At 49.8% G+C, this 24,761-nt stretch overlaps 1 protein-coding gene across 3 annotated transcripts in view; it reads left to right on the plus strand.

The window, feature by feature from the left end:
* PPP2R5C (protein phosphatase 2 regulatory subunit B'gamma) overlaps positions 1 to 24,761 on the plus strand; it is a 1,413,048-nt gene that overhangs the window by 797,113 nt on the left and 591,174 nt on the right. For all 3 annotated transcript variants that reach the window (XM_086937820.1, XM_086937822.1, XM_086937821.1), the window contains one exon: positions 20,865 to 20,973. In XM_086937820.1, coding sequence (XP_086793946.1) covers positions 20,865 to 20,973 — 109 coding nt within the window. The remainder of the gene's footprint in view (positions 1 to 20,864; positions 20,974 to 24,761) is intronic.

Below are 24,761 nucleotides of genomic sequence, written 5' to 3' on the forward strand. Positions count from 1 at the left end.
CAAAAATATCTAAGCAAGTTTTGAGTGGAGCCCAACCGCTCTCTTGCCAACAAGATTCCAAACTGTTTGTTTGCTGTGCTAGGGTATGTTCCCGCTTTTCGAACTGCCACCAAATGTGCAGGCTCAACCGGGGTAGACTGTCGACTGTGCCAACTGAATTGACGTTCTTGGTCGAATCTTGGAGACTGATCGAAGTTCTCTACCACTTCTGCAGCTACAGCTTCCTGATCACACGCTGTTCTTGTTCTTCTACGGCTTCGACTGGCCCTGATGATGACAAGCAATGAAGATAGGGCACGGTCATATTTATAGAGCAGTCTTAGGTAATGTGGAATCTCCTGTGAGCCAGCAATCACTGTGGCCATCACGGTGTAACTTACTATGATTCATTAATCACAGCAGCTGGAAACTGTTCGGGCTACAGCTACCCAAAACTGTGTTCCTTGCAGCACAGCCTTCTGGGCAGTGCGAACTCTCTAAAGGGCAACTGAAAAATACAACAAAGAAAGAAAAACAGAAGAGGACATGCCCCTTTAAAATAGCATCTGAGCCCAAAATGACTATTTTATTTAGCCATACTCAACTCAATATCTTTAATAAATATATGGAATGGCATGTTAGGGGAATGGTAGGTGAGATGCCTGCAGTGTTTATATATGTTGAAGGAGATAGCTGGGTCAAGATAGTTTCTTATCCAAATGTTTATTCTCCCCCCTGCCACCCGGCTTGGTTTTTTCTCACCCCCTCCCGCACGTTTCTTCTCACCCCCTCCCGCCCGCTCTTGTTTCTTCTCCCGCCCGCCCTTGTTTCTTCGCCCGCCCTTGTTTCTTCTCCCGTCTGCCCCTATTTCTTCTCCCGCCCGCCCCTGTTTCTTCTCAGCCCCTCCCGCCCGCCCCTGTTTCTTCTCAGCCCCTCCCGCCCGCCCCTGTTTCTTCTCACCCCCTCCCGCCCCTGTTACTTCTCACCCCTGCCCGCCCCTGTTTCTTCTCCCCCCGCCCGCCCCTGTTTCTTCTCCCCCTGCCCCGTTTCTTCTCTTCCCCTCCCGCCCCTGTTTCTTCTCCCGCCCGCCCTTGTTTCTTCTCACCCCCTCCCGCCCGCCCCTGTTTCTTCTCACCCCCTCCCGCCCGCCCCTGTTTCTTCTCACCCCCGCCCGCCCCTGTTTCTTCTCAGCCCCGCCCCTGTTTCTTCTCACCCCCGCCCGCCCCTGTTTCTTCTCACCCCCGCCTGCCCCTGTTTCTTCTCACCCCCGCCCGCCCCGGTTTCTTCTCACCCCCTCCCGCCCGCCCCTGTTTCTTCTCACCCCCTCCCACCCGCCCCTGTTTCTTCTCACCCCCTCCCACCCGCCCCTGTTTCTTCTCACCCCCTCCCACCCGCCCCTGTTTCTTCTCACCCCCTCCCGCCCCTGTTACTTCTCACCCCTGCCCGCCCCTGTTTCTTCTCCCCCGCCCGCCCCTGTTTCTTCTCCCCCTGCCCCCGTTTCTTCTCTTCCCCTCCCGCCCCTGTTACTTTTCACCCCCTCCCGCCCGCTCCTGTTTCTTCTCACCCCCTCCCGCCCGCCCCTGTTTCTTCTCACCCCCTCCCGCCCGCCCCTGTTTCTTCTCACCCCCTCCCGCCCGCCCCTGTTTCTTCTCACCCCCTCCCGCCCGCCCCTGTTTCTTCTCACCCCCTCCCGCCCCTGTTACTTCTCACCCCTGCCCGCCCCTGTTTCTTCTCCCCCGCCCGCCCCTGTTTCTTCTCCCCCTGCCCCCGTTTCTTCTCTTCCCCTCCCGCCCCTGTTTCTTCTTCCCCCCGCCCGCCCCTGTTACTTTTCACCCCCTCCCGCCCGCTCCTGTTTCTTCTCACCCCCTCCCGCCCGCCCCTGTTTCTTCTCACCCCCTCCCGCCCGCCCCTGTTTCTTCTCACCCCCTCCCGCCCCTGTTTCTTCTCACCCCTGCCTGCCCCTGTTTCTTCTCACCCCCGCCCGCCCCTGTTTCTTCTCACCCCCGCCCGCCCCTGTTTCTTCTCCCCCCGCCCGCCCCTGTTTCTTCTCACCCCCTCCCGCCCGCCCCTGTTTCTTCTCACCCCCTCGCGCCCGCCCCTGTTTCTTCTCACCCCCTCCCGCCCCTGTTACTTCTCACCCCTGCCCGCCCCTGTTTCTTCCCCCCCGTCCGCCCCGGTTTCTTCTCCCCCTGCCCCCGTTTCTTCTCTTCCGCTCCCGCCCCTGTTTCTTCTTCCCCCCGCCCGCCCCTGTTTCTTCTTCCCCCCGCCCGCCCCTGTTACTTTTCACCCCCTCCCGCCCGCTCCTGTTTCTTCTCACCCCCTCCCGCCCGCCCCTGTTTCTTCTCACCCCCTCCCGCCCGCCCCTGTTTCTTTTCACCCCCTCCCGCCCCTGTTTCTTCTCACCCCTGTCTGCCCCTGTTTCTTCTCCCCCCGCCCGCCCCTGTTTCTTCTCCCCCTGCCCCCCCTGTTTCTTCTCACCCCCTCCCGCCCGCCCCTGTTTCTTCTCACCCCCGCCCGCCCCTGTTTCTTCTCACCCCCTCCCGCCCCTGTTTCTTCTCACCCCCTCCCGCCCCTGTTACTTCTCACCCCTGCCCGCCCCGGTTTCTTCTCCCCCCGCCCGCCCCTGTTTCTTCTCCCCCTGCCCCCGTTTCTTCTCTTCCCCTCCCGCCCCTGTTTCTTCTTCCGCCCGCATCTGTTTCTTCTTCCCCCCCGCCCCTGTTTCTTCTCACCCCCTCCCGCCCGCCCCTGTTTCTTCTCACCCCCTCCCGCCCGCCCCTGTTTCTTCTCACCCCCTCCCGCCCGCCCCTGTTTCTTCTCACCCCCTCCCGCCCGCCCCTGTTTCTTCTCACCCCCTCCCGCCCGCCCCTGTTTCTTCTCACCCCCTCCCGCCCCTTTTTATTCTCCCCCTCCCACCGCCCCTGTTTCTTCTTCCCCTCCCGCCCGCCCCTGTTTCTTCTCCCCCTCTCCCGCCCACCCCTGTTTCTTCTCCCCCTTCCCGTTTGCACCTGTTTCTTCTCCCCTCCCCGCCCGCCCCGTGCACCCCCCACCCGCCCCTGTGTCTTCTCCCCCCACCGCCCCTGTGTCTTCTCCCCCCACCGCCCCTGTGTCTTCTCCCCCCTGCCCGTCCCTGTTTCTTCTCCCCCCGCCCGTCCCTGTTTCTTCTCCCCCCGCCCGCCCCTGTTTCTTCTCACCCCCTCCCGCCCGCCCCTGTTTCTTCTCACCCCCTCCCGCCCGCCCCTGTTTCTTCTCACCCCCTCCCGCCCGCCCCTGTTTCTTCTCACCCCCTCCCGCCCGCCCCTGTTTCTTCTCACCCCCTCCCGCCCGCCCCTGTTTCTTCTCACCCCCTCCCGCCCGCCCCTGTTTCTTCTCACCCCCTCCCGCCCCTGTTACTTCTCACCCCTGCCCGCCCCTGTTTCTTCTCCCCCGCCCGCCCCTGTTTCTTCTCCCCCTGCCCCCGTTTCTTCTCTTCCCCTCCCGCCCCTGTTTCTTCTTCCCCCCGCCCGCCCCTGTTACTTTTCACCCCCTCCCGCCCGCTCCTGTTTCTTCTCACCCCCTCCCGCCCGCCCCTGTTTCTTCTCACCCCCTCCCGCCCGCCCCTGTTTCTTCTCACCCCTGCCTGCCCCTGTTTCTTCTCACCCCTGCCTGCCCCTGTTTCTTCTCACCCCCGCCCGCCCCTGTTTCTTCTCACCCCCGCCCGCCCCTGTTTCTTCTCCCCCCGCCCGCCCCTGTTTCTTCTCACCCCCTCCCGCCCGCCCCTGTTTCTTCTCACCCCCTCCCGCCCCTGTTACTTCTCACCCCTGCCCGCCCCTGTTTCTTCCCCCCCGCCCGCCCCGGTTTCTTCTCCCCCTGCCCCCGTTTCTTCTCTTACGCTCCCGCCCCTGTTTCTTCTTCCCCCCGCCCGCCCCTGTTTCTTCTTCCCCCCCGCCCGCCCCTGTTACTTTTCACCCCCTCCCGCCCGCTCCTGTTTCTTCTCACCCCCTCCCGCCCGCCCCTGTTTCTTCTCACCCCCTCCCGCCCGCCCCTGTTTCTTTTCACCCCCTCCCGCCCGCCCCTGTTTCTTTTCACCACCTCCCACCCCTGTTTCTTCTCACCCCTGCCTGCCCCTGTTTCTTCTCCCCCCGCCCGCCCCTGTTTCTTCTCCCCCTGCCCCCCCTGTTTCTTCTCACCCCCTCCCGCCCGCCCCTGTTTCTTCTCACCCCCGCCCGCCCCGGTTTCTTCTCACCCCCGCCCGCCCCTGTTTCTTCTCACCCCCTCCCGCCCCTATTTCTTCTCACCCCCTCCCGCCCCTGTTACTTCTCACCCCTGCCCGCCCCGGTTTCTTCTCCCCCCGCCCGCCCCTGTTTCTTCTCCCCCTGCCCCCGTTTCTTCTCTTCCCCTCCCGCCCCTGTTTCTTCTTCCGCCCGCATCTGTTTCTTCTTCCCCCCCGCCCGCCCCTGTTTCTTCTCACCCCCTCCGCCCGCCCCTGTTTCTTCTCACCGTCTCCCTCCCGCCCCTGTTTCTTCTCACCCCCTCCCGCCCGCCCCTTTTTATTCTCCCCCTCCCACCGCCCCTGTTTCTTCTTCCCCTCCCGCCCGCCCCTGTTTCTTCTCCCCCTCTCCCGCCCACCCCTGTTTCTTCTCCCCCTTCCCGTTTGCACCTGTTTCTTCTCCCCTCCCCGCCCGCCCGTGTCTTCTCCCCCCACCCGCCCCTGTGTCTTCTCCCCCCACCCGCCCCTGTGTCTTCTCCCCCCACCCGCCCCTGTGTCTTCTCCCCCCTGCCCGTCCCTGTTTCTTCTCCCCCCCCCCGCCCCTGTTTCTTCTCCCCCCGCCCGCCCCTGTTTCTTCTCCCCTACACAGTGAATAAATCCTATTTGGTCGGGTGTCATTGGAGGAGATTCCAAACAAGCTGGAGCAGACAATTCAGCTTCCTTTAAAACAAATACACAAAAATCCTCCAATAAAGGATACTTTAGAGGAGGCTACAGAGGCAACAACAACAAGGGAAGAGGTCGAGGAATCAACAATAATCGAACCTCTCCCAACACAAAACAGTGACTTCCTTTTGCTTCCCCAACAGCATTCCACTCCTGTAGGGGCAGACTAACACAGTTCCTACCTGTCTGGAATTCCATCACAACAGACAAGTGGGTAAGACAAACTATCCAGTATGGTTACTGCCTAGAGCTTACGGCTACCCCTCCACACATACCACCCAGACAGCGTCCAATGTCCACAGAACATCTAACGCTTCTCCAACAAAAAGTTCTCATTGCTGCAAAAAGATACAATACAGCTAGTTTCGTTGTAACATCAAGGAACAGGGGTTTACTCACTCTATTTCCTAATACTCAAAAAGGACGGAACACTAAGATCAATTCTAGACCTAAGGCCTCTCAATCTGTATATACACTCAGATCATTTTCAAGTGATCACTTTACAACAAGTGCTCCCATTGTTGCAACAAGGCGATTTCCTAACCACACTAGACCTCAAGGATGCCTACTTCCACATTCCCATACATCCTTCTCACCGGAAGTATCTCGGATTTGTACTAGAAGGACAACACTATCAGTTCAAAGTCCTTCCATTCGGTGTCACAACTGCACCACGAGTGTTTACAAAGTGCCTTGCAGTAGTAGCAGCACATCTCAGAAGACAGCATATCCACGTCTTCACATACCTCATAAAAGCCAAGTCATTCAATCAGTGTGTCCAACACACATCTCAAACGAATCAAACACTGCACAACTTGGGGTTTACAATCAACTACACCAAGTCACATCTCCAGCCCTCTCATATACATCAGTACCTAGGGGCTACCATAAACACCGATACAGCTCTAACATATCGCAGTCCAGCCAGGATACAGAGCATTCAAGCCTTATTCACAAAGTTTCAAAACCAACACTGTGTCCCAGCCAGAGTGTCATGCAACTAATAGGCATGATGGCATCTTGCATTTTTATTGTTCCATATGCAAGACTGCAAATGCGCCCATTGCAGAAATGTCTAGCACATCAGTGGAATCAGGCTCAAGGACATCTTACAGACCTGGTGTTGGTGGACAGCCGCACACATCGCTCTCTGCAGTGGTGGAACACCAAAAACGTGTACAGAGGGCGGCCGTTCCTCAAACCTGCGCCACAGATTGTACTGACAACAGACGCATCCCTCACAGGATGGGGAGCCCATCTGCTCCACCATACAACTCGGGGAAAATGGACCGCTCAACAAAAGGTGCTTCACATCAATCACCTAGAGCTGCTAGCATTATTCCTAGCACTAAAATCCTTCCAAGTACATGTACAGAACAAAGCTGTCTTGATCCGGACGGGCAACATGACAGCCATGTACTATATTCAAAAAAAAGGAGGCACACATTCCCTGCAACTGTCTGAGCTCGCACAGAACATTTGGAGATGGGACATTCCACAAAAGATATATCTGTTGACAGAGCACCTTCCAGGAGTTCACAATCAGATAGCAGATCTGTTAAGTCGACAGACACAACAGATTCACGAATGGGAACTACAACTGCAAGTTCTTCTACCATTCTTTCACAAGTGGGGTCATCCAGACATAGATCTGTTTGTGACACACGAAAACGCAAAATGCCCAACCTTTGCCGCCAGGTTTCCACACCCGCTGTCCAGGGGCAATGCGATATGGATGAACTGGTCAGGCAGATTTGCGTACGCTTTTCCACCAATCCCACAAATACCGCTAGTAGTACGCAAGCTGAGACCACAATCTCTCAAATCTATACTGGTAGCTCCCACATGGGCACGCCAACCATGGTTCACCACGCTGCTAGAACTCTCTCTAGTTCCACACCAAAGACTGTGCCTGACACCATCCATGCTAGCTCAGGACCATGGAGACATCAGACATCCAGATCCAAGTTAACTGAATCTGGCGATCTGGCTCCTGAAGTCCTAGAGTTTGGTTACCTTAACCTGTCACCAGACTGTATGAATATCATTAAAGAAGCCAGAAGACCTACTACTAGAGCTTGCTATGCTGCAAAATGGAAGAGATTTGCCATTTACTGCACTAATAAGCAAATTGATCCTCTAGATGCTATCATCCAGAATATCATCTGTTACCTTCTCCATTTACAAAGAAGTAATCTAGCATATTTATCTATACGTTTACATCTTGCAGCATATCTACAAAATAGACAACACATGTCGTTATTTAGAGTACCTGTAATCAAAGCTTTTATGGAAGGATTAAAACTAATCATTCCTCCTAGGTTACCACCCTTTCCAGGGTGGAACCTAAACATTGTTCTTACCAGGCTCATGTGGCCCCCCTTTGAACCTTTACACAAGTGTGAACTGCAATTCCTTACATGGAAAACATATTTCCTTATTGCTATTACCTCTCTTAGGAGAGTTAGTGAGATTCAAGCTTTAACTACACAAGAACCATTTTTACCATTACACCGTAATAAGGTGGTTCTACGGACTAATACCAAATTCCTTTCTAAAGTAATTACTCCTTTTCATCTAAATCAATCAGTAGAGTTGCCAGTGTTTTTTCAAAACCCAGACTCTGTAGCAGAAAGAGCTCTACACACACTAGATGTAAGATCTCTTCTCTATTACATTGATAGGACCAAATCCTTTCGTAAAACAAAGCAACTGTTTGTAGATTTCTCGCCACCACATAAAGGCAACCCCATCTCTAAAGCTGGAATTGAAGGTGGATTGTAAAATATATTCAAATATGCTATCACAAAGCAAAACGTACATTAACAGTTCCTCCTAGAGAGCACTCCACACGCAAACTAGGAGCCTCCATGGCTTTCTTAGGGACCATTCCCCTAGAAGACATCTGCAAGGCAACAAAATGGTCTACAACACACACCTTAACTAAACACTACTGTGTTGATGTGCAAGCCAAGCAGCAAGTTGCAGCAGGCCAAGCTGTCCTTAAAGCTCTATTTCATACTACTGAAACAGATACAGGTGACCACCGCTAGGGGAGACACTGCTGTACAATCGATGCACAGTGTGAGATCTGCAGCTCATCTGCCTGGAATGGAAAATGCTACTTACCAGTATGCATCTGTTCTTGGCATGTAGAGCTGCTGAGTCTCACAATCCCACCCGTCTCCCTGGGGCCTGTATCTGTTCCAGTTCTATCTTAATTAGATACACACACATGGACATCCCTTTTTCTATTTCTACTAACTCCATTTCCCATCATGGCGAAAAACAATGTAATGATGGAGTCGATGCCCATGCGCACTATCGTCCAAGGGAGGATTCACCTATCTTGTGACTACAATGACTTCTTCCAGGACGACGACAACATGCAATCATCCGAGCCCAACACCAGGTGCCGATCTAATGCACAGTTTGAGACTCTACAGCTCTACATGCCAAGAACAGATGCATACTGGTAAGTAGTATTTTCCTTACCTGAAATCTGTGGTTCTCCAGTATTGGTGTCTTTCATTAATTCACATGCAACCCGCCCACCTCCCTTCAGAGGCTGGTTTATGCTCTTATCTCTTGGTTACACTATTGCGCGAGAAAATCTGAGAGCCTGAGCCTCTGAGGAGAACATTCTGGTGGGTGCTGTCGCCTGATTGGCTGCAGTTTGGACTATGTGTAATGACTGTGCCTGATTGGCTGCAGTTTGGACTATGTGTAATGACTATGATAGTCATAGATGTGGAACTTTTTTCTTGGTAGCTTTGGGCTACTTTACTTCCTGGTTTTCATGTTACCAAGGTTCTCTTCCAGGGGATCCTCATCAATAGTCATAAGCATTAGAATATTCCCGCCCATGCGCGGGACCCCGGAAACACTATATTATATGTGCCCAACATATATATACTCATATATATATATATATGTCTGCTACAATAATCCCTCCCCGCAATCTTCGGGAAATAGGAGGCAGCACTCCAAAGATAGATGCACAAAAATTCTTTAATCTCACAAGTAGCGCTTTCGGCACTCGGCCTTCGTCAGCAATGAGACGCGCATAACAAGCATTAGATTGTTTTTAAACTCCCGCGTTGCTCGGGTGTAAACATAAAGAGAGGACTACCATCAAAGAACTCAAATGTAAGAATAGCGGTTGCCATCTTGTAATGGTAGTTGTCGCACTGTGTTTAAACACTATGTTTGTCTAGTTACACGAGTAATATCCTCTTATATTTTCACATAATGCGACGTACAACTAAAACTCAAATTAAAATTAAAATTACAACATCACGCCCTGGATGGGCCATTTTTAGATGGCATCTGACAATTATAAATAAATGCAATGTGCCAATAATCAATGAATGCAACAGTGTTAAGGTTATGAATGAATCGAAATTAATTCTCACCGCCATATGGCCACAATATTAACACCAAACTTAGAGTCCTCCTCTAATTTGTATTACCGCCCTGGATGGGCGTACATCCATAGTGATCTCTGCAACGTATTTCAACCCTTAAGGAAAAGTAAATAATATATACACAGAATAATTCATTCCATCTTTCATTAGGAAACAGTTAGAAAACGTGAAGCTAAATTACAGTCAATTCAAATCAAGTCATCCCAGGTGCACAGCTAGGTTCTCATGCATGTTCAATCCAGTAGGCATTTTACTTAACAGGTCGATGATATATCGTGATTCCAAACGCCTTAATTTTAAGAGTCTGTCACCACCCCTTACATTCACCGGGACAGAATCCAAGCAGAAAAAAGTCAGTAATTCCCTGTTGCGCGCATGCTCCTTATCAAAATGTCTCGCAACTGGGTAAGTAACATCTGCATTCTGGATCGCTCTCTGGTGTTCCAATATCCTTAATTTCACTGGATTGGTTGTACTGCCCACATACCTTCTGCCACAAGGACATGTAAGACAGTACACCGCATATGGCGTGGAACATGTGAGGAATTTCTGTATTCTTTTAGGCTCCTTGACACCTGGAATGCTGTACTGAGTTATTCGTTTGCTTCCCTTGCACGCCTTGCAACGTCTGCAGGGAAAGAAACCTCTCATAGGTTCAATTTTAGGTTTGGGTTTCAGTTCATCATGGGCGTGATGTTGTAATTTTAATTTTAATTTGAGTTTTAGTTGTACGTCGCATTATGTGAAAATATAAGAGGATATTACTCGTGTAACTAGACAAACATAGTGTTTAAACACAGTGCGACAACTACCATTACAAGATGGCAACCGCTATTCTTACATTTGAGTTCTTTGATGGTAGTCCTCTCTTTATGTTTACACCCGAGCAACGCGGGAGTTTAAAAACAATCTAATGCTTGTTATGCGCGTCTCATTGCTGACGAAGGCCGAGTGCCGAAAGCGCTACTTGTGAGATTAAAGAATTTTTGTGCATCTATCTTTGGAGTGCTGCCTCCTATTTCCCGAAGATTGCGGGGAGGGATTATTGTAGCAGACATTGACGTCGGGAGCACCCCCGACTGGCAGGCACCCGCCTCTGAGTGCGACAGGCTGGTGCGAGTGGAGCGGTGATATATATATATATATATATATATATATATATATATATATATATATATATATACACAATAGCAGCCAAATAACATCAGAGCTGAAATATGCTGTGAAGAATTTCCACCATACATGAATAATATGCATTAGAAACATGCGAAACAACACCAAAGATTGTTTAGAAACTGTTTTAATGCTTAGAAATCAGCAGAAATTCTCATAACTCACTGAAAGTATAGACCGCTCCCAGGCTGCATTGCAAACACAGTCTAAAAAGACTGAAAAGCTAACCTGTAGCTGCATAGCAATAAACTGACACCGTGCCTTTAAGGCACCCATGACCCCCTGTATCCCATCATGCCCCAGGTGTGACAGTTAGGTCAGTTGTTCTTTCCGGCTCCTTTTTTTTTTTTTTTTTTTTTGGTGTTCAAAACTGCTTTATTGCATAGGAGGAAATACATTACACAGCTTCTTGCGCCTACAACCCAGAGGCCGGCAGCGTAGCAAGCAAATAGAACACAGCCTTGTGGCCGGCATCCCGGAGGCCCGGCGGCATGTCTTAGGATCAGGTAATAGCAGTGGTACAACCGGCGTTGCTAAGCATCTGAGGATAGACTGCAGCAGAACAGTGTTTTCAGTTATTGTTCATTTTCCGTTAAGATTGAAAGAACTTCCCAACATTCAAGAAACTAAGAGGCATTACATACTTGCTTGGAAATAAGGGTTCCAGCCAGTACGGTAGCATAGACAGGCAAGTTCGTGCTCATCGCAATAGTCGAACAGGAGTCCTGGCGGCATAGTATCAATGCTATGGTAAGCAACGTGTATGGTGTCATGGATTGTCATTGAGCATGAGGGGTGTGAGTATATGTCATGAATGGCACAGGAAGACCCCGGATAGGGTAAGGAAAATAGGCGATCCCAGGTGGGGGGTCCACAGTGAAGAGTGACATGTGGGGTGAGGTGGTCAGGGCGGTGCCCCAAGGCCCAAGATCGGGGTGACACTCCCCAGTAGTACAAAGAGGGGATGTGTATGTATTGGCGAGGACGATGGCCCCACTCTAAGCCCATACAGTGTCGCTAATCAGCAGTATGGTTTCCCTCAGGTGTATCGTCGTCATCCGATTGCGTGAGTAAATAGCTCACTAGGGGACCCCAAATGTCTTTAGGCAGACTCTAAATCGGTAACAATTCAGCAAAGGTGGTGTGCTGCTCCTGACAGTAGGTCAAGTCTGCCAGCCAGTCCTTAAATTTAGGCGCTCTGCCTCGACCCCATCGACGCGCCACACACGCCTCTTAGCCAAGAGAAGTGCAGTATCGGCGAATTTTCGACAAGATTTAGGGATATGTGGAGTATGTCCGAGGAGTGTGAACAAGGGGTCTATGGACACGGCGCACTTTGTCATCACTGTGAGGGCGTCCGTCAAACTTGAGGGCATCTCTACGCCTGGTGTAGGAAGTCAGCGTGTTCAGTACGGCATCGCCCGCATTGATCATCGACCGCCAAGCCGAATCTCTGTTTCCGCACTGGCGTATAATACACCCGTTGCAGGAATTTGTAATGTATGATTTTCAGTCTACTGCTTGCGGATATGCGAGACGTGAGGGTACAGCAGTATTGCCATTGCTCGTCAGTGAGGTCAGTAGCCAGCTCAGCAGTCCAGTGTGCCCGTGCATTAGTCTCGGGCATTGGAGCTGCAGCCCTGAGCTGACGGTATAGGCCAGAGACTAGATGTGTCCCATCCTGTGAGCATAACAGGAAATGGAGTGGGGGCAGGATTTCAGGTTCTTCAGGGAAGTTGGGTAGGATGTCCCTCATCCCCGCACGTAGGCGTATATAATAGAAGACCTCAAGCGGGGTGTGGCTATGAGACGCAAAGGACATCTCTGCAGTCTTAAACTGACCGTTCGAGAACAGCTCGCCCCAGCAAGCAACTCGTACCATCGCACAAAGGTTGCGAAAGCCCTGTTCCTGTATCAGGGCGAGATCAGGATGAAATGTTAGCGGTAACTCGGGCTAATACGGCAGACGGCAAGACAAACTCTTGGCAATGCGACGCCACGCATCCAGTGTGCATGAAACGGAGGTGTTCGGTCAAAAAGACCAGGTACGTCGACGTCGAAGAATCCAGCTCCGTCGTCGAAATCCCCTCCGCCGTCGTCAACCCGGCGACGTTCGGCGTCGAGGGAGGTCACACCTCCTCCTCCGTCGTCAACCGGGCGACGTCCGGCGTCGAGAAATGTGACTCCGCCGCCGTCAACCAGGCGACGGTCGGCGTCGAGATCCAAGGCCCCTCGGCCGTCGTCAACCCGGCGACGATCGGCGTCGAGGGAGGTCACTCCTCCGCCGTCGTCATCCAGGCGACGACCGGCGTCGAGAAGTGTGACCCTTCCGCCGTCGTCTAAGAAACGACGTTCGGCGTCGTGGACCAAGACCCCTCCGCCGTCGACAACAAAACATCGTTCGGTGTCAAGGAGGCAGTCTCCGTCGCAGTCTCATCGACGCTCGGCGTCAAGGGTGACCAATTCCCCTCTGCCTCGTCGCACAGACATTCGACGTCGAGAGAGAGGGCTCCGTCGACGGCTGGTCATCACCGTTCGGCGTCGAGGGAGGCTCCGCCGTCGGCTGCTCATCGCCGTTCGGCATCGAGAGATCGTAGATCCTCGCATCGATCGCCGTTGAAGCATTAGACTTCGAGATTGATGGCCCTGCCGAATCCCCCAGAGGCATTCGGCGTAGAGAGAAAGACATTCGACGCCGGAACGCTCGACATCGAGGCATTCAGAAAGAGCTCGTTCGTCGTCGAGGAAATCTGTAATCATGGTGACGGAGTCAGCTTCTCGCCATTACACGTCAGTCTTCTGGCTCTTCGACAACATCCTCAAGATCCAGAAGTCTTGTCCGCAGATCGCCTGTACGGCAGCCAGATGCTTTGGCTGCGGAGGTCAGACTGTCACCTAGATGGTACAAGTCTTTGGATCATTGGCGAGAGTCAGGGGCTGCCAGACGTATGCAAGAGTATGTCAGTCCTCAGCCCAGATCTCCTCTCCAGAGGCTGGTGGAGGAAGTGGACAGACGCAGTCCTCCCAGGCGCCAAGCAAGCAAATCGCCTGTGAGAAGGCCAACCAGATCCCGCTCTCCCAGAAGGGAAGATCCGGTCAGATCTCGTTCACCCAGAAGAAAAGATCTGGTCAGATCTCGCTCTCCTAGAAGGGAAGACTACCCAAGAAGATCACGGGAGAGGAAGCACGGTGCGCACCGTAGACGTTGAAGAACTCAGTCTACTTCATCTACCTCTTCTACCAGGTCTTCCAAGAGGGATTACTCTCCTACGCTAACGGATAGTCCTGTTTCTAGATCCTCTCCAGTGGATGACCTAGATGTCCTACAAAGAGGAGCTCAGAAACTGAGCTTTGAGATGTCTGTCCCCCAGGGGGCTACGACAGTAATTTTTGAAACTTTGCACAAAAAATCTGCCTCTCGCCCGCTGCTGCCTTTGGTCCCGGGGATTATGGAGCCGGTCAAGGACGTTTTCCTTACTCCAGCAACCATCAGAGCGGTGCCGGCTGCATACAGAAGAAGTACAAACCAGCTTCCTCTGACCCAGTTTTTGGAAAATCTGACCCTCCAGCGGACTCTGTGATACTGGCAGCTGCAAGGAAGACGCATGCAGTCTCTGCTTCCTCTTCAGTACCACCAGATAAGGACAGCAAATTACAGGACTCATGGGGTCGCAAGGTGTGCAATTCAGCTGCTTCCACACTGAAGGTCTCAAGTGCGGCCGCACTGTTGGGTAGATATGGTAGAGCCTTATGGGACTCCATGGAGAGGTTTAAGTCCAAGCTTCCAGAAGAAGACCAGAAGGACTTCGAAGAAACAATGGCAGAAGGATGTCTAGTGACGAACCAGTTGATAAGCACTGCAGCGGACGGTGCAGTTCTTGCAGCACACTCCTACTCACATGGGGTTTGTGCCAGGAGGTCAGCTTGGTTGCGTCTCACAGGGCTGAAGCCAGATGCTCAACATCGCATCCTAAATCTTCCTTTTTCGGGGTCCTCTCTCTTCGGAGAACATGCTGACGAAGAGACGACTCGTATGAAGACAGAGCTGGATACAGTAAAAGCGGTGGGTTTGGAGAAGAAAAAAAGAGTTCAAATGCCGTTTTGAGACCAGCAAGGGAAGAGAGGCTCAACAGAGGGTTCAAACCCCTCAGTGGTCCCAAAATAAGAACCAGGGGAAATCCCAGTTTCGAGGCAAATCCAACAGAGGTAGAGGAGGTCACCAGCAGTCCTCTACCACCACGAGAGGAGGAAAGGCCTTAGCAGTGGCTTCCTCTGGCGCCGTTGCCCACTCCAGTGGGAATAGGGCTTCACAACACCTGGCAGAGTGGGTCAGCATCACAAAAGATCTGTGGGTGCTGAATATACTGCGCAATGGATACATGCTACGTTTCCGTGCGCTTCCAAAGAACATTCCTCCAAAGAACTCTTGCCCTCACCAGCTAAGCTTGCTCAGGATGGAGTAGAAAATCCTGCTACAAAAAAGGCCTATAGAGGAAGTTCCCCCCTTTCAAAGGGGAAAGGGAGTTTACTCCAGATACTTTCTTGTCCCCAAAAGAGATCAGGAGGACAAGTTCAGGCCCATACTCGATCTTCGTCTCCTGAACAAAGTCATCGTCAAAGAAAAGTTCTGCATGTTAGCTCTTCACCAAATATGACCACATCTTCAAACCGGAGATTGGATGTGTTTGGTGGATCTGCAAGATGCCTACTTTCACATTCCGATTGCACTGCGGCATCGCAAGTACTTGAGGTTTGTCGTAGGAAGCAAACACTACCAGTACAAAGTGCTACTCTTCGGACTCAAGTCCGCACCAAATGCATGGCAGTGGTGGCTGCTTTTCTTCACAAAAAGGGACTCTTCATCTATCCGTACCTGGACGACTGGCTCCTAAAGGGTCCATCTCCGGTACGGGTAACACACGATCTGCAACTTTGCCTGCACCAGTTGCACAGGCTCGGTCTCCATGAATATCTGGAAAAATCAGTCCAGCGGCCGACACAGTCCATCCACTACCTAGGCTCCGTTCTGGACACAAAATTGGGAAAAGCGTTTCCTTCGGAGGAGAGACTTTTTTCCATGAGACAGACCAAGCGACAGGGCGTTGGGAAGATCGTATCACTCTTTACCAAGCAACGAAGGATGCCATCAAATGGTGGACTCTCACGAGGAATGTGCTGGTGGGAGTGCCTTTTCACCAACCTCTTCCTTCCCAGTCTATAGTGACGGATGCCTCTCTGCAAGGTTGGGGAGCGCATATGGGTCCGCTTCAGGGTCAGTGGTCTGTGCAGGAGCAGACATACCACATCAACATGCTGGAACTCAGAGCGGTGTTTCTAGCTCTCAAAGCTTTCTTTCCAGCAATCGAGTCCAACTCAGTCCTAGTTCAGACGGACAATACGACCACCATGTTCTATCTGAACAAACAAGGAGGCACGCGGTCACGCCCACTCTCCCGAGAGGCTCAAACCATCTGGCACTGGCTTCTCTCTCTCGAGGTCTCTCAGTAGTGGCGGTGCACCTTCCAGGTGAATTGAACGTCAAAGCAGACTCACTCAGCAGGCACTTCGAAGATCAGCCAGGCTGGGTGCTAAACGACAAAGTGGTAGAAGAGCTTTTTCGTTGCTGGGGTCGTCCGGCCATAGACTTGTTTGCGGACGACGAAAACTCAAAATGCCACGCCTTCGCGTCCAGGTTCCACCAGCCAGGGACGCAGGGGAATGCTCTCCTGATGGATTGGTCGGGAACATTCGCTTATGCTTTTCCTCCCCTGGCTCTGATTCCGAAGGTAGTATCCAAGCTCCTCAGATCAGAAATGGAGATGATCTTGATAGCTCCGGATTGGCCTCGGCAGTGGTGGTACCCGGACCTTCTGCATCTGTCTGTGTCCACACAGACGACTTCCTTGCAGGCCGAACCTTTTGAGCAAAATGAACAGGAGGATACTGCATCCCAACCTCCCATCACTGAATCTAACAGCATGGCACCTGAGGTCCTGCAATATGGACATCTGAACTTGCCTCCCAAATGTATGCATATTTTAAAGGAGGCTAAGAGGCCTTCCACGAGAGCGTCCTATGCGTTCAAGTGGAAAAGGTTTTACATATGGTGTAGGGATCATCACCTGGATCCTACAAAAGGGCAGGAGGAGGTAATTCTGCCATACCTCCTTTCCTTGGCAACTTCCGGATTGAAATATGCTTCCATTAGAGTGCATCTGTCAGCTATAGTAGCATACAGGAAATCGCCTAATCAGATTTCTTTCTTTCAGGTTCCGGTGGTTAAGGACTTCCTTCAGGGGTTGAAAAAAATCTATCCCCCTGTGCGAAATCCTACTCCTCCTTGGGAATTGAACCTGGTTCTATCCAGGTTAATGTCACCTCCTTTGAACCTATCCACAAGGCCTCTTTGCAACATCTATCTTGGAAAGCAGCCTTTTTAGTGGCAATCACGTCAGCGCGCAGAGTAAGTGAGATACAAGCGAAGGAACCATATACTGTTTTCCATCACAATAGGGTGGTCCTGAGGGCTCATCCATCCTTCATGCCTAAGGTGGTTTCTGATTTTCATATAAATCAGTCCATCTCCCTCCCTTCTTTTTTTCCAAATCCAGCGACCCCAGCAGAGCGGTCATTGCACTCTTTGGATTTAAAGAGAGTGCTCAAGTTCTATTTGGAAAAAACCAAGGGAATCAGGAAGTCGGATCAGCTGTTTGTGAACTATGGTTCAATGAGAACGGGCTTTCCAGCGGCCAAGAGGTCCATCTCTAGATGGATTGTCTCCTGTATTAAATTAGCCTATCAGCTTGCAGGCAAGCTTTTATTGGTGTCACCCAAAGCACATTCTACCAGAGGGAAAGCGGCCACAGTGGCTTTCTTGCCCGACATTCCAATGTCAGAAATATGCAAGGCTGCAAACTGGAAATCAGTTCATACCTTTACGAGGCATTACTGTCTAGAATCTGATTCCAGGGCCGATATTCAAGTAGGACTAGCCTCCTTGAGGAATCTGTTTGGGTAGCCTATCGCCTGCTCAGGCTTGTTGATGAGATTACTGTCTTGTTATTCCTTTGCCCGCAGGGATGAGGAGAGGCTCGCTATTCTATTCTAATGCTTATGACTATTGATGAGGATCCCCTGTAAGAGAAGGATTAGTTACTTACCTGTAATCCTAGTTATCTTCCAGGGGTATCCTCATCAAAGTCATAAGCAACCCTCCCGCCTCCCTGGGCAAAGGACATTCTTTAATAAGGAGATATTGTTAACCTATTTGTTACTTGGGTTTTTCAGTCTCCGAAAAGAACAACTGACCTAACTGTCACCCCTGAAGCATGATGGGATACAGGGGGTCGTGGGTGCCTGTTGGAACCTAATGATGTCAGGTCACCTAGGGTAGCCTGGCCTAGGGTAAGACAATATCAACAGAGGCACATGTGTAAAGGTTGCAAACCACCCAGCAGTAATTCAATGCAATATCACCCAAAAATGACACTACACCAATGTTTGGAAAAATACGAGCTTCTTTATAAAAATATTCTTTGCTTTCTTGAGTTCAGAAATTACAGTTCAGTAAATTACATTTAAATCATGAGATTATCAAGTTCCTCAAAGTTGCCAAAACTTTCTCACTATTTTGCTTTCTAGCTTTACATCGCATTACAGTAGTTCCCAGGGAGCAGTGACGACACTCCTCTAAACTTTACTAAACTGGTCTCCTCGGAAACTGTTTAACACATTTACTCCCTCTCCACCTTTAACACCAGGATGTACTGGCTAACTCTTCTCACTTCCCTTAGTTAAGCACTTGCTCTTCTGAGGAAATGTCACGATGCAGGCAATAAACCAACCTTTATATATCCAGTAGGTAACAACAATCTATGTAGACCCTTATGGAAGTCTTTAAGGGCGCTGCACGATCTGGGCTTGAACCTTGTCTAAGTAAATACTAGGTCTTGCTCCTCTGCCCTCGTTTTTGTTAATTTACAGTCGACAACTTCCCCCTTTTATCCTCCTCCTTACTTGTGGTGGATTCGCCTGTCCGGAGTCTTTGATCGCCGGGGGGAGGGGGGCGGCAAGGAAAAGGAACCGAACCACTCCGTGGCTCAACAGCCTTTGGGGCTCCTCGGCTCTCCCCTCCCGCTCAAGCCAGCTCCTACGTGTGGCGCTCAAGCGGGGGGAAGAAGGCACAACAACAAACACGAGCCGCTGCTACACTCCAGGCGCTTCCCTGTCCGGTCCCGCCTCCGCCTTCCTTGAGGGAAGCGGCTTGACCGGGCATGCTCGGGAGAGTAGCGGCTCAGGCCAGAGCCTGAACGGCTACGCAGGACTACCTCCTCCGGTCCCGCCCACAAACCGACTGACGCGTTCAGTCAGCAGGGCCGGCGCAGATTAGAGACGGGGAAGTAAAGGGCGATTCCCCCCACTCGAAGACACCGCCACAATCACCGGGCACAGGGCGATGGGGGCAGGCTTCACCAGGCGGCCAGTTCACTCGGCAACGCCTCGCCAGGCTCTCTATTTTAGCCCCAATCCAGTCAATCCGATTACTCCCGATAAAGCAGGGGCTACCCCAGGTAACGGGGAGGTGGGGGAAGAAAAGCTCGATTGAAATGTCTGATGACTCCTCTTTTGCTCACAGACCCCTTGGCTTCAGATGGGAATATCCAGGAGTCCCTTTCCTCAAATTCTGCACTAGAGCCTCTTTCCTCACTGGGCAGGGGGCTTCCCTCAGGTACAACCTCCCTCACCCACGCTTTTCACTGGGACCAGATGAGAACAGGTGCCCAGGGTCTTCAGGATTTCCTACAGGCAGGGTCAGGTAAACAACTATAAGGGAAGAAGGGTGGTGAACCAGTAAGGAGCGTCCCTACAATGGGAGGTCAACCCTCTGATGATCCTACCCACGCCTTATACTCCAGCCAGCCTACACTGCAAGACAAAATGGCTGACCAGCATTCCGCCTTATATAGGCTGACCCTCAGAGGTCCAGAAGGGACCAGAAGGTTCTGGAATGCCCTACTCTATTCTATGGGACAGGCTTCAGGTGTGTCAGTTGTGACAGTTAGAAGCCACCATTTTGTGACTCCAAGGGAATTCCTGTCAGGAAAGGTATCTAGGGCTGAGGTGAAAAACTATGAGGGCGAAAGAGCACCTATCCCCCAGACCAACACCATAAAAATCTAGTGGACACAAAAATAAATAAAGGCATGAGGGGCAAAAAGGGGACAAAATAAATAGTACATTGGAGGGACTACGCAAAAGGCCAGACATGTCGAACAGTGCCTTAAAGGCACGGTGTCAGTTTATTGCTATGCACCTCAGCTTAGCATTTCAGTCTTTTTAGACTGTGTTTGCAATGCAGCCTGGGAGCTGTCTATGCTTTCAGTGAGTTATGAGAAATTCTGCTGATTTCTAAGCATTAAAACTATTAATCATCAGACCCAGTTACTCACCTGTGGCAATACTTTCTGTGGGAGGCTCTTATATAACCTCAGGCTACTTATGGCCTGCCCCTCTTTGGAGTTGAATTTTCGGTCTTATATTCTGTGTTGGATTCTGCACACTATGTATAAGGAAGAGTGCAGTATACTTTGTTGTCAAATGACCTACCCACGGAGGGGTGCAGCCTGAAGTCTGCTCTGCACTGTTGCTTTGGGGTCGGGCGAGGCCATAGTGAAGTCCAGTGGCTCCATCTGTCGACACTGGACGCGCAATTGCTGTTATAAGTTTCCAGATCTAGTCTAGCTCTTGTGGGATTCCAGAATGTCAGGAATTTGTGGTTAGAAGTTTCCAGCAGAAAAAACCAGAAGGTAGGTAAGTAACTTGTTCTCTTTAAAATGTAATGCATTTGTGAAATACAGTGTCTGTGTAATACAGTTGTGTAAATCCCCATGTGATGTACACCTGTACAGAGAACTGTTCCTACTCAACTTTTTTTGTGCTACTTAAATATCAATATATGCATTCAGTGTTCAAGTAGGATTGATTTCTGTGTGATAGTAGACTGCTTTGGAGTTAATACATGTATTGAACAAAGAAAACACGCAGTCAGTCAATATCTAAAAATTCATATTTTGCGCTTCACATGAGAGAGAATCGCAAAGGTACCTTCATCTTTGGGTAAATGGTACTACATTTGAGTCACAGTGGATGCATTCAAACATATTTTTACAAATGTATGAAAGTGGTGCTCTATAGAGGTTGAAAAGGTGACCTTAATGTGGAGCCCTTACACTGTGCCTAAGGGCTTGTCATAAAAACTATTGTAGATGCATGGAAAATAAAGGGCTGAGATACATGTTTATTAGCTTGTGTTAAGAGTTGTAATTACTGTTCTTTATGTGGATCTTTATTAATCAAACTGTTTGATCTTACAGCATAATAAATGGATTTGCCTTACCACTCAAAGAAGAGCACAAAATATTTTTGTTAAAGGTGTTATTACCTTTGCACAAAGTTAAATCACTGAGCGTCTACCACCCGCAGGTAAGTACTTTTATTAAACATAATGCCTGTTTTCTCTTTTAATCTTCTCAAGTGTTCTAGAGTTTGCTGTTTTGATGCATTGTGGTAACGTTCGCCCTAAGTCCATGGACTAGTTTCACTCAAGGTTCTTATTTGAGTGGTTAGTGAATTGTAATAGTTCAAGTTTGTAACAAGCTGAATCCACATATTCTCTCTGCACTGGTGTAGGATGGAAGAAATCTTGGAAGTTGATGAATGTAGATTTGGATTTCAATCAGCAGATTGCTTTATTGATTAAAGGCTGTTATGTTTTTTGTTCGATAATCCTATCTTATATTTATTTTCTTACCTTCGCGCACTATTACAGTTGCAAATGCGCTTATACGGTCATGGTTAGAGTTCATTTTGCCTAGGGTTACCGAAGAGTAGTCTACAATTACAGTCTATCCAGCATCCTACTGTGAATCTCCTTTTCACTGTGCAGGAAATAGTATATTTCCTTTTGTTTTAATTTACTTCACTGACTACCAGTCAGGAAACTAATTTGTCAGTCAGTCTTGCTTACCGGATCTCAGACAATCTTGGACCATTTTTTATTAAGACATTTTCTGCCCATACTTTAGGATCACAGAATATTGCTTTTCTAAAGAGTAAATCTACAACATTCGAAATCTTGGATAAGGAAGCTAGCGGAAAAAGGGACGTTTTCTTGCTCAGTCTGAGTCATAAAATCTGCTTAGAACGGAAAGATTTCCTTTCTAAAGTCCCATCACTAACCAGGTTTTCCCCATGGTGACATACTTCATCATAGGGGCCATCTCCACCCCCTGCGGATTGAGGCGTGCTACGACTTGCGATATTACGTAGGAGCACTATATTGTGTGGAACTATGTGTAGTGCAGTGGTGTTGTGGAGTGGGTTAAAATACCTAACTAGTGGGAGAAATCACTTTATTCTGGCTCCTAGTTGGTATGTTAAAACCTGGGTGAGTCTCTAGGGGGCCTAGCTTTAATGAGTCAGGGTTCCCTAGTGAACATAAACATGTTTCGAGCTTCCCGAATGCTCTTCTTCTGGACAAACACAGGGTCAAGCCCTGTGTGTACCACACCTAAAGTGAGGTAAAGTGAATATAAACACGCTGCAACTAATAAGCATGCGTTAATAATGCATACTATAAATATTAGTCCCGTAGTATCTGTGAGAAAAGAAATAAAAACAATGTTCTCAGAGACAGCCTCTCCCTAATGGGGTAGGTATGTTTAAACCGCAAAACATATGTTATTCCTTAATGTCGTGTGTCTCTACTCATGGTATTCTCGTACACACTGCTTTCTTTTTATACCAATATCGACAACCTTAGCGCTGCTATCTGGTGCGTGGTATTAGGTATATTTAAGAAAAGTTGCACCTCGCGACAGTATAACAAACAAGACGAGCATTACATAAAAGAAAAGACAAGAAAGACTTGTTAGGAAGCAACACTGTGCTTTATGGTCTTGAGGGGGGAGAGGGTTCGGACTTTAACGCTAGAAACTGAGAACAAAGCGTGATTAATTGCCGTGAAACTCCGTAATGCTTAGAGGAGGAAAAACAGGTGAGCTGTGGACGGTACGGCAGTTTGCCCAGTTTTGAGATCTGCTCCTGAAAAGGAAAGGACTTGTGAAAAAATTCCTCTCAGGCCAAATACCTATTTGTGTCCCTCGAGACCGCATCTTGGCGAGTCTCCTACCGGTGCCGGTTCAAGTAGAAAGTGTTTCCGTGCTGTCATGCTGTGAAGTCTAGAGCGGAAACCTTCTCAAAATGGCCGCCGGACTTGGCTTTGTTGAGACGGCCCTCTTAGTGCTGGGACAGATTAAAGAAAAGGATGACGATTATACATACGATATAGTGAGTAGGGAAAAGAATACAAATGCACATCAGTGCAGTAGAGAGAGGTGAATAGAGGGATATTCACACACAGAGAGACTTGTGATTTTTTGCTAATAATTTAAATGTTTCTTTTTAAAACTGGGTTATTGAGTTGATCTCCATAAGACTCCGATTTTGAGCTCTAGAGGGCTGATGATACCTCCTCAATAGGTCTTAAAGAAAAGTTAATTAATTGAGTGACCTCATATTTTGTTAGTGTTTAAAGGTCTAATAACACCCTGAAGTAGTCTCCAGTGGTTGACTGATTATTGGTTTCCTAGTTAGTGTGACTTCCACGGGGTGTATTGGGTAAACGTGTTTACGCATAGCCTGGGTTAAAGTTTCAATCTGTATGTTATTGAAAAAGACTGTGCAGAATAAATGTCAGATGTAGATTAGCTAGTGTTCCCTCCTTGCTGTGTCCTAGGTAAAGCGTGTTGTACAGTATTTCTTGAAATCAGTAAACTTAGATTCATGTTTAGTGTCATTTAGTGAATTTGCCCCCCAGGATGTTATCATTTAGACCTTGGTTGTCAGAGCGTAACTTGAACACCCAGCGTTGCTCCTTTTCATGGAGTCTGTGTTCTAGATTGTCATTGCTTTTGATGTGTTCCAAGGCAATCCATTTTATATCGTTGGGGATGTGTTTTTCTATGAAGTGTGACGTCATTTTTGTGGTGGCCCGCTTGCAACTGATGTTACTGCGGTATTCCACTATTCTAGTGCTGACTTTTCTGGTGGTCATTCCTGTGAGAAGTTGGCCTGATATGCAGTGCTCACTATTCTAGTGATCACTATGTTTCAGTCCAAACGACCCTTATTGATGATTGGTTGTAAGTCAACCTTATAGACCAGCTATCCTAGTAGCATGGACAAGAGCAGTCTTTAGGCTAAACTCTAGAGGGCGTGTTAAGCCAGCTGTTATACCATCACATATACCCCTTGAACGCCAAGTGAAAGGACACCACACAAGTTGTTATGAAAATAAAAGGATATTTATTTATAACACAACAACCCTGGACTCTTTATGAGGACAGGGTGCTAGGCACAATACAAAGCTCTTAAAGAAATACTGAAAGTCGCACAATTTACACAAATGCCCGAGTTCACGAAAAACCATATACTATGGAAGTGGAATGCGAATCACTAGCAGGTAAGTAACAGTTCTCAGAGACTTTAGAATCGCTAGGCCTACAATGCTGAACCCTTAGATTAGAAGCAGGAGGCCAAGGGGTGCCGTGTGCAGAGTGGGAACTCTCACGCACAATGCGGGACAAAGTCTATGGATGCTAGCAAATGCAAAGTCGGTGTTCTCGGGCGAATCCGACTAGGTAGGTCAAAAACGAAAGTGGATCTAGACACTTAGAGAGGGGATCTACGCTGGAGCACCGTGGTACTCGGTTTACCTAGCCCAGGGGCTGCGGCTGCATAAGGGTTCAAGTGTCGTCGGGAATCCTCGTTGACGAACTAGGAGCCTGAAGTGGAAGTTGCTGGCAGGCGACCAGTGAAGATATTCCGGGCTGATCCAAGGACTGGATCAGTGAAGAAGAGTACCTGTAAGCCGAGGGGACCGAGTTCTGAATCACTAGCCAGTGATTAGGTGGGCACCAGGATGGCACTGGACAAGGTCACTCAGCCAGGTGAAGAGGTGACACTGGATTCTGCTGCTGCACGGACCAGGGGCGCTGATGTCGACCAGGCTGGAGGTCTGCGAGCTGTCCCACGTCGGATGTCTGCTGCTGGCGATGCTGGATCCGGTGAAGGAGGCAACAAGCCTTGGCTACGGCAAGCCCACGTGGCGACACAAAATGGCGTCTGGAGTGGACCAGGAGGGTCCGAGGAAGGACCCCTTCAGGAGGAGACTAGGGCCAGTCTAGAGGAGCTAGACCAGCGGTGAAACA

Source organism: Lissotriton vulgaris, chromosome 9, assembly GCF_964263255.1.
Source record: "Lissotriton vulgaris chromosome 9, aLisVul1.2, whole genome shotgun sequence".
Classification (NCBI taxonomy): domain Eukaryota; kingdom Metazoa; phylum Chordata; class Amphibia; order Caudata; family Salamandridae; genus Lissotriton; species Lissotriton vulgaris.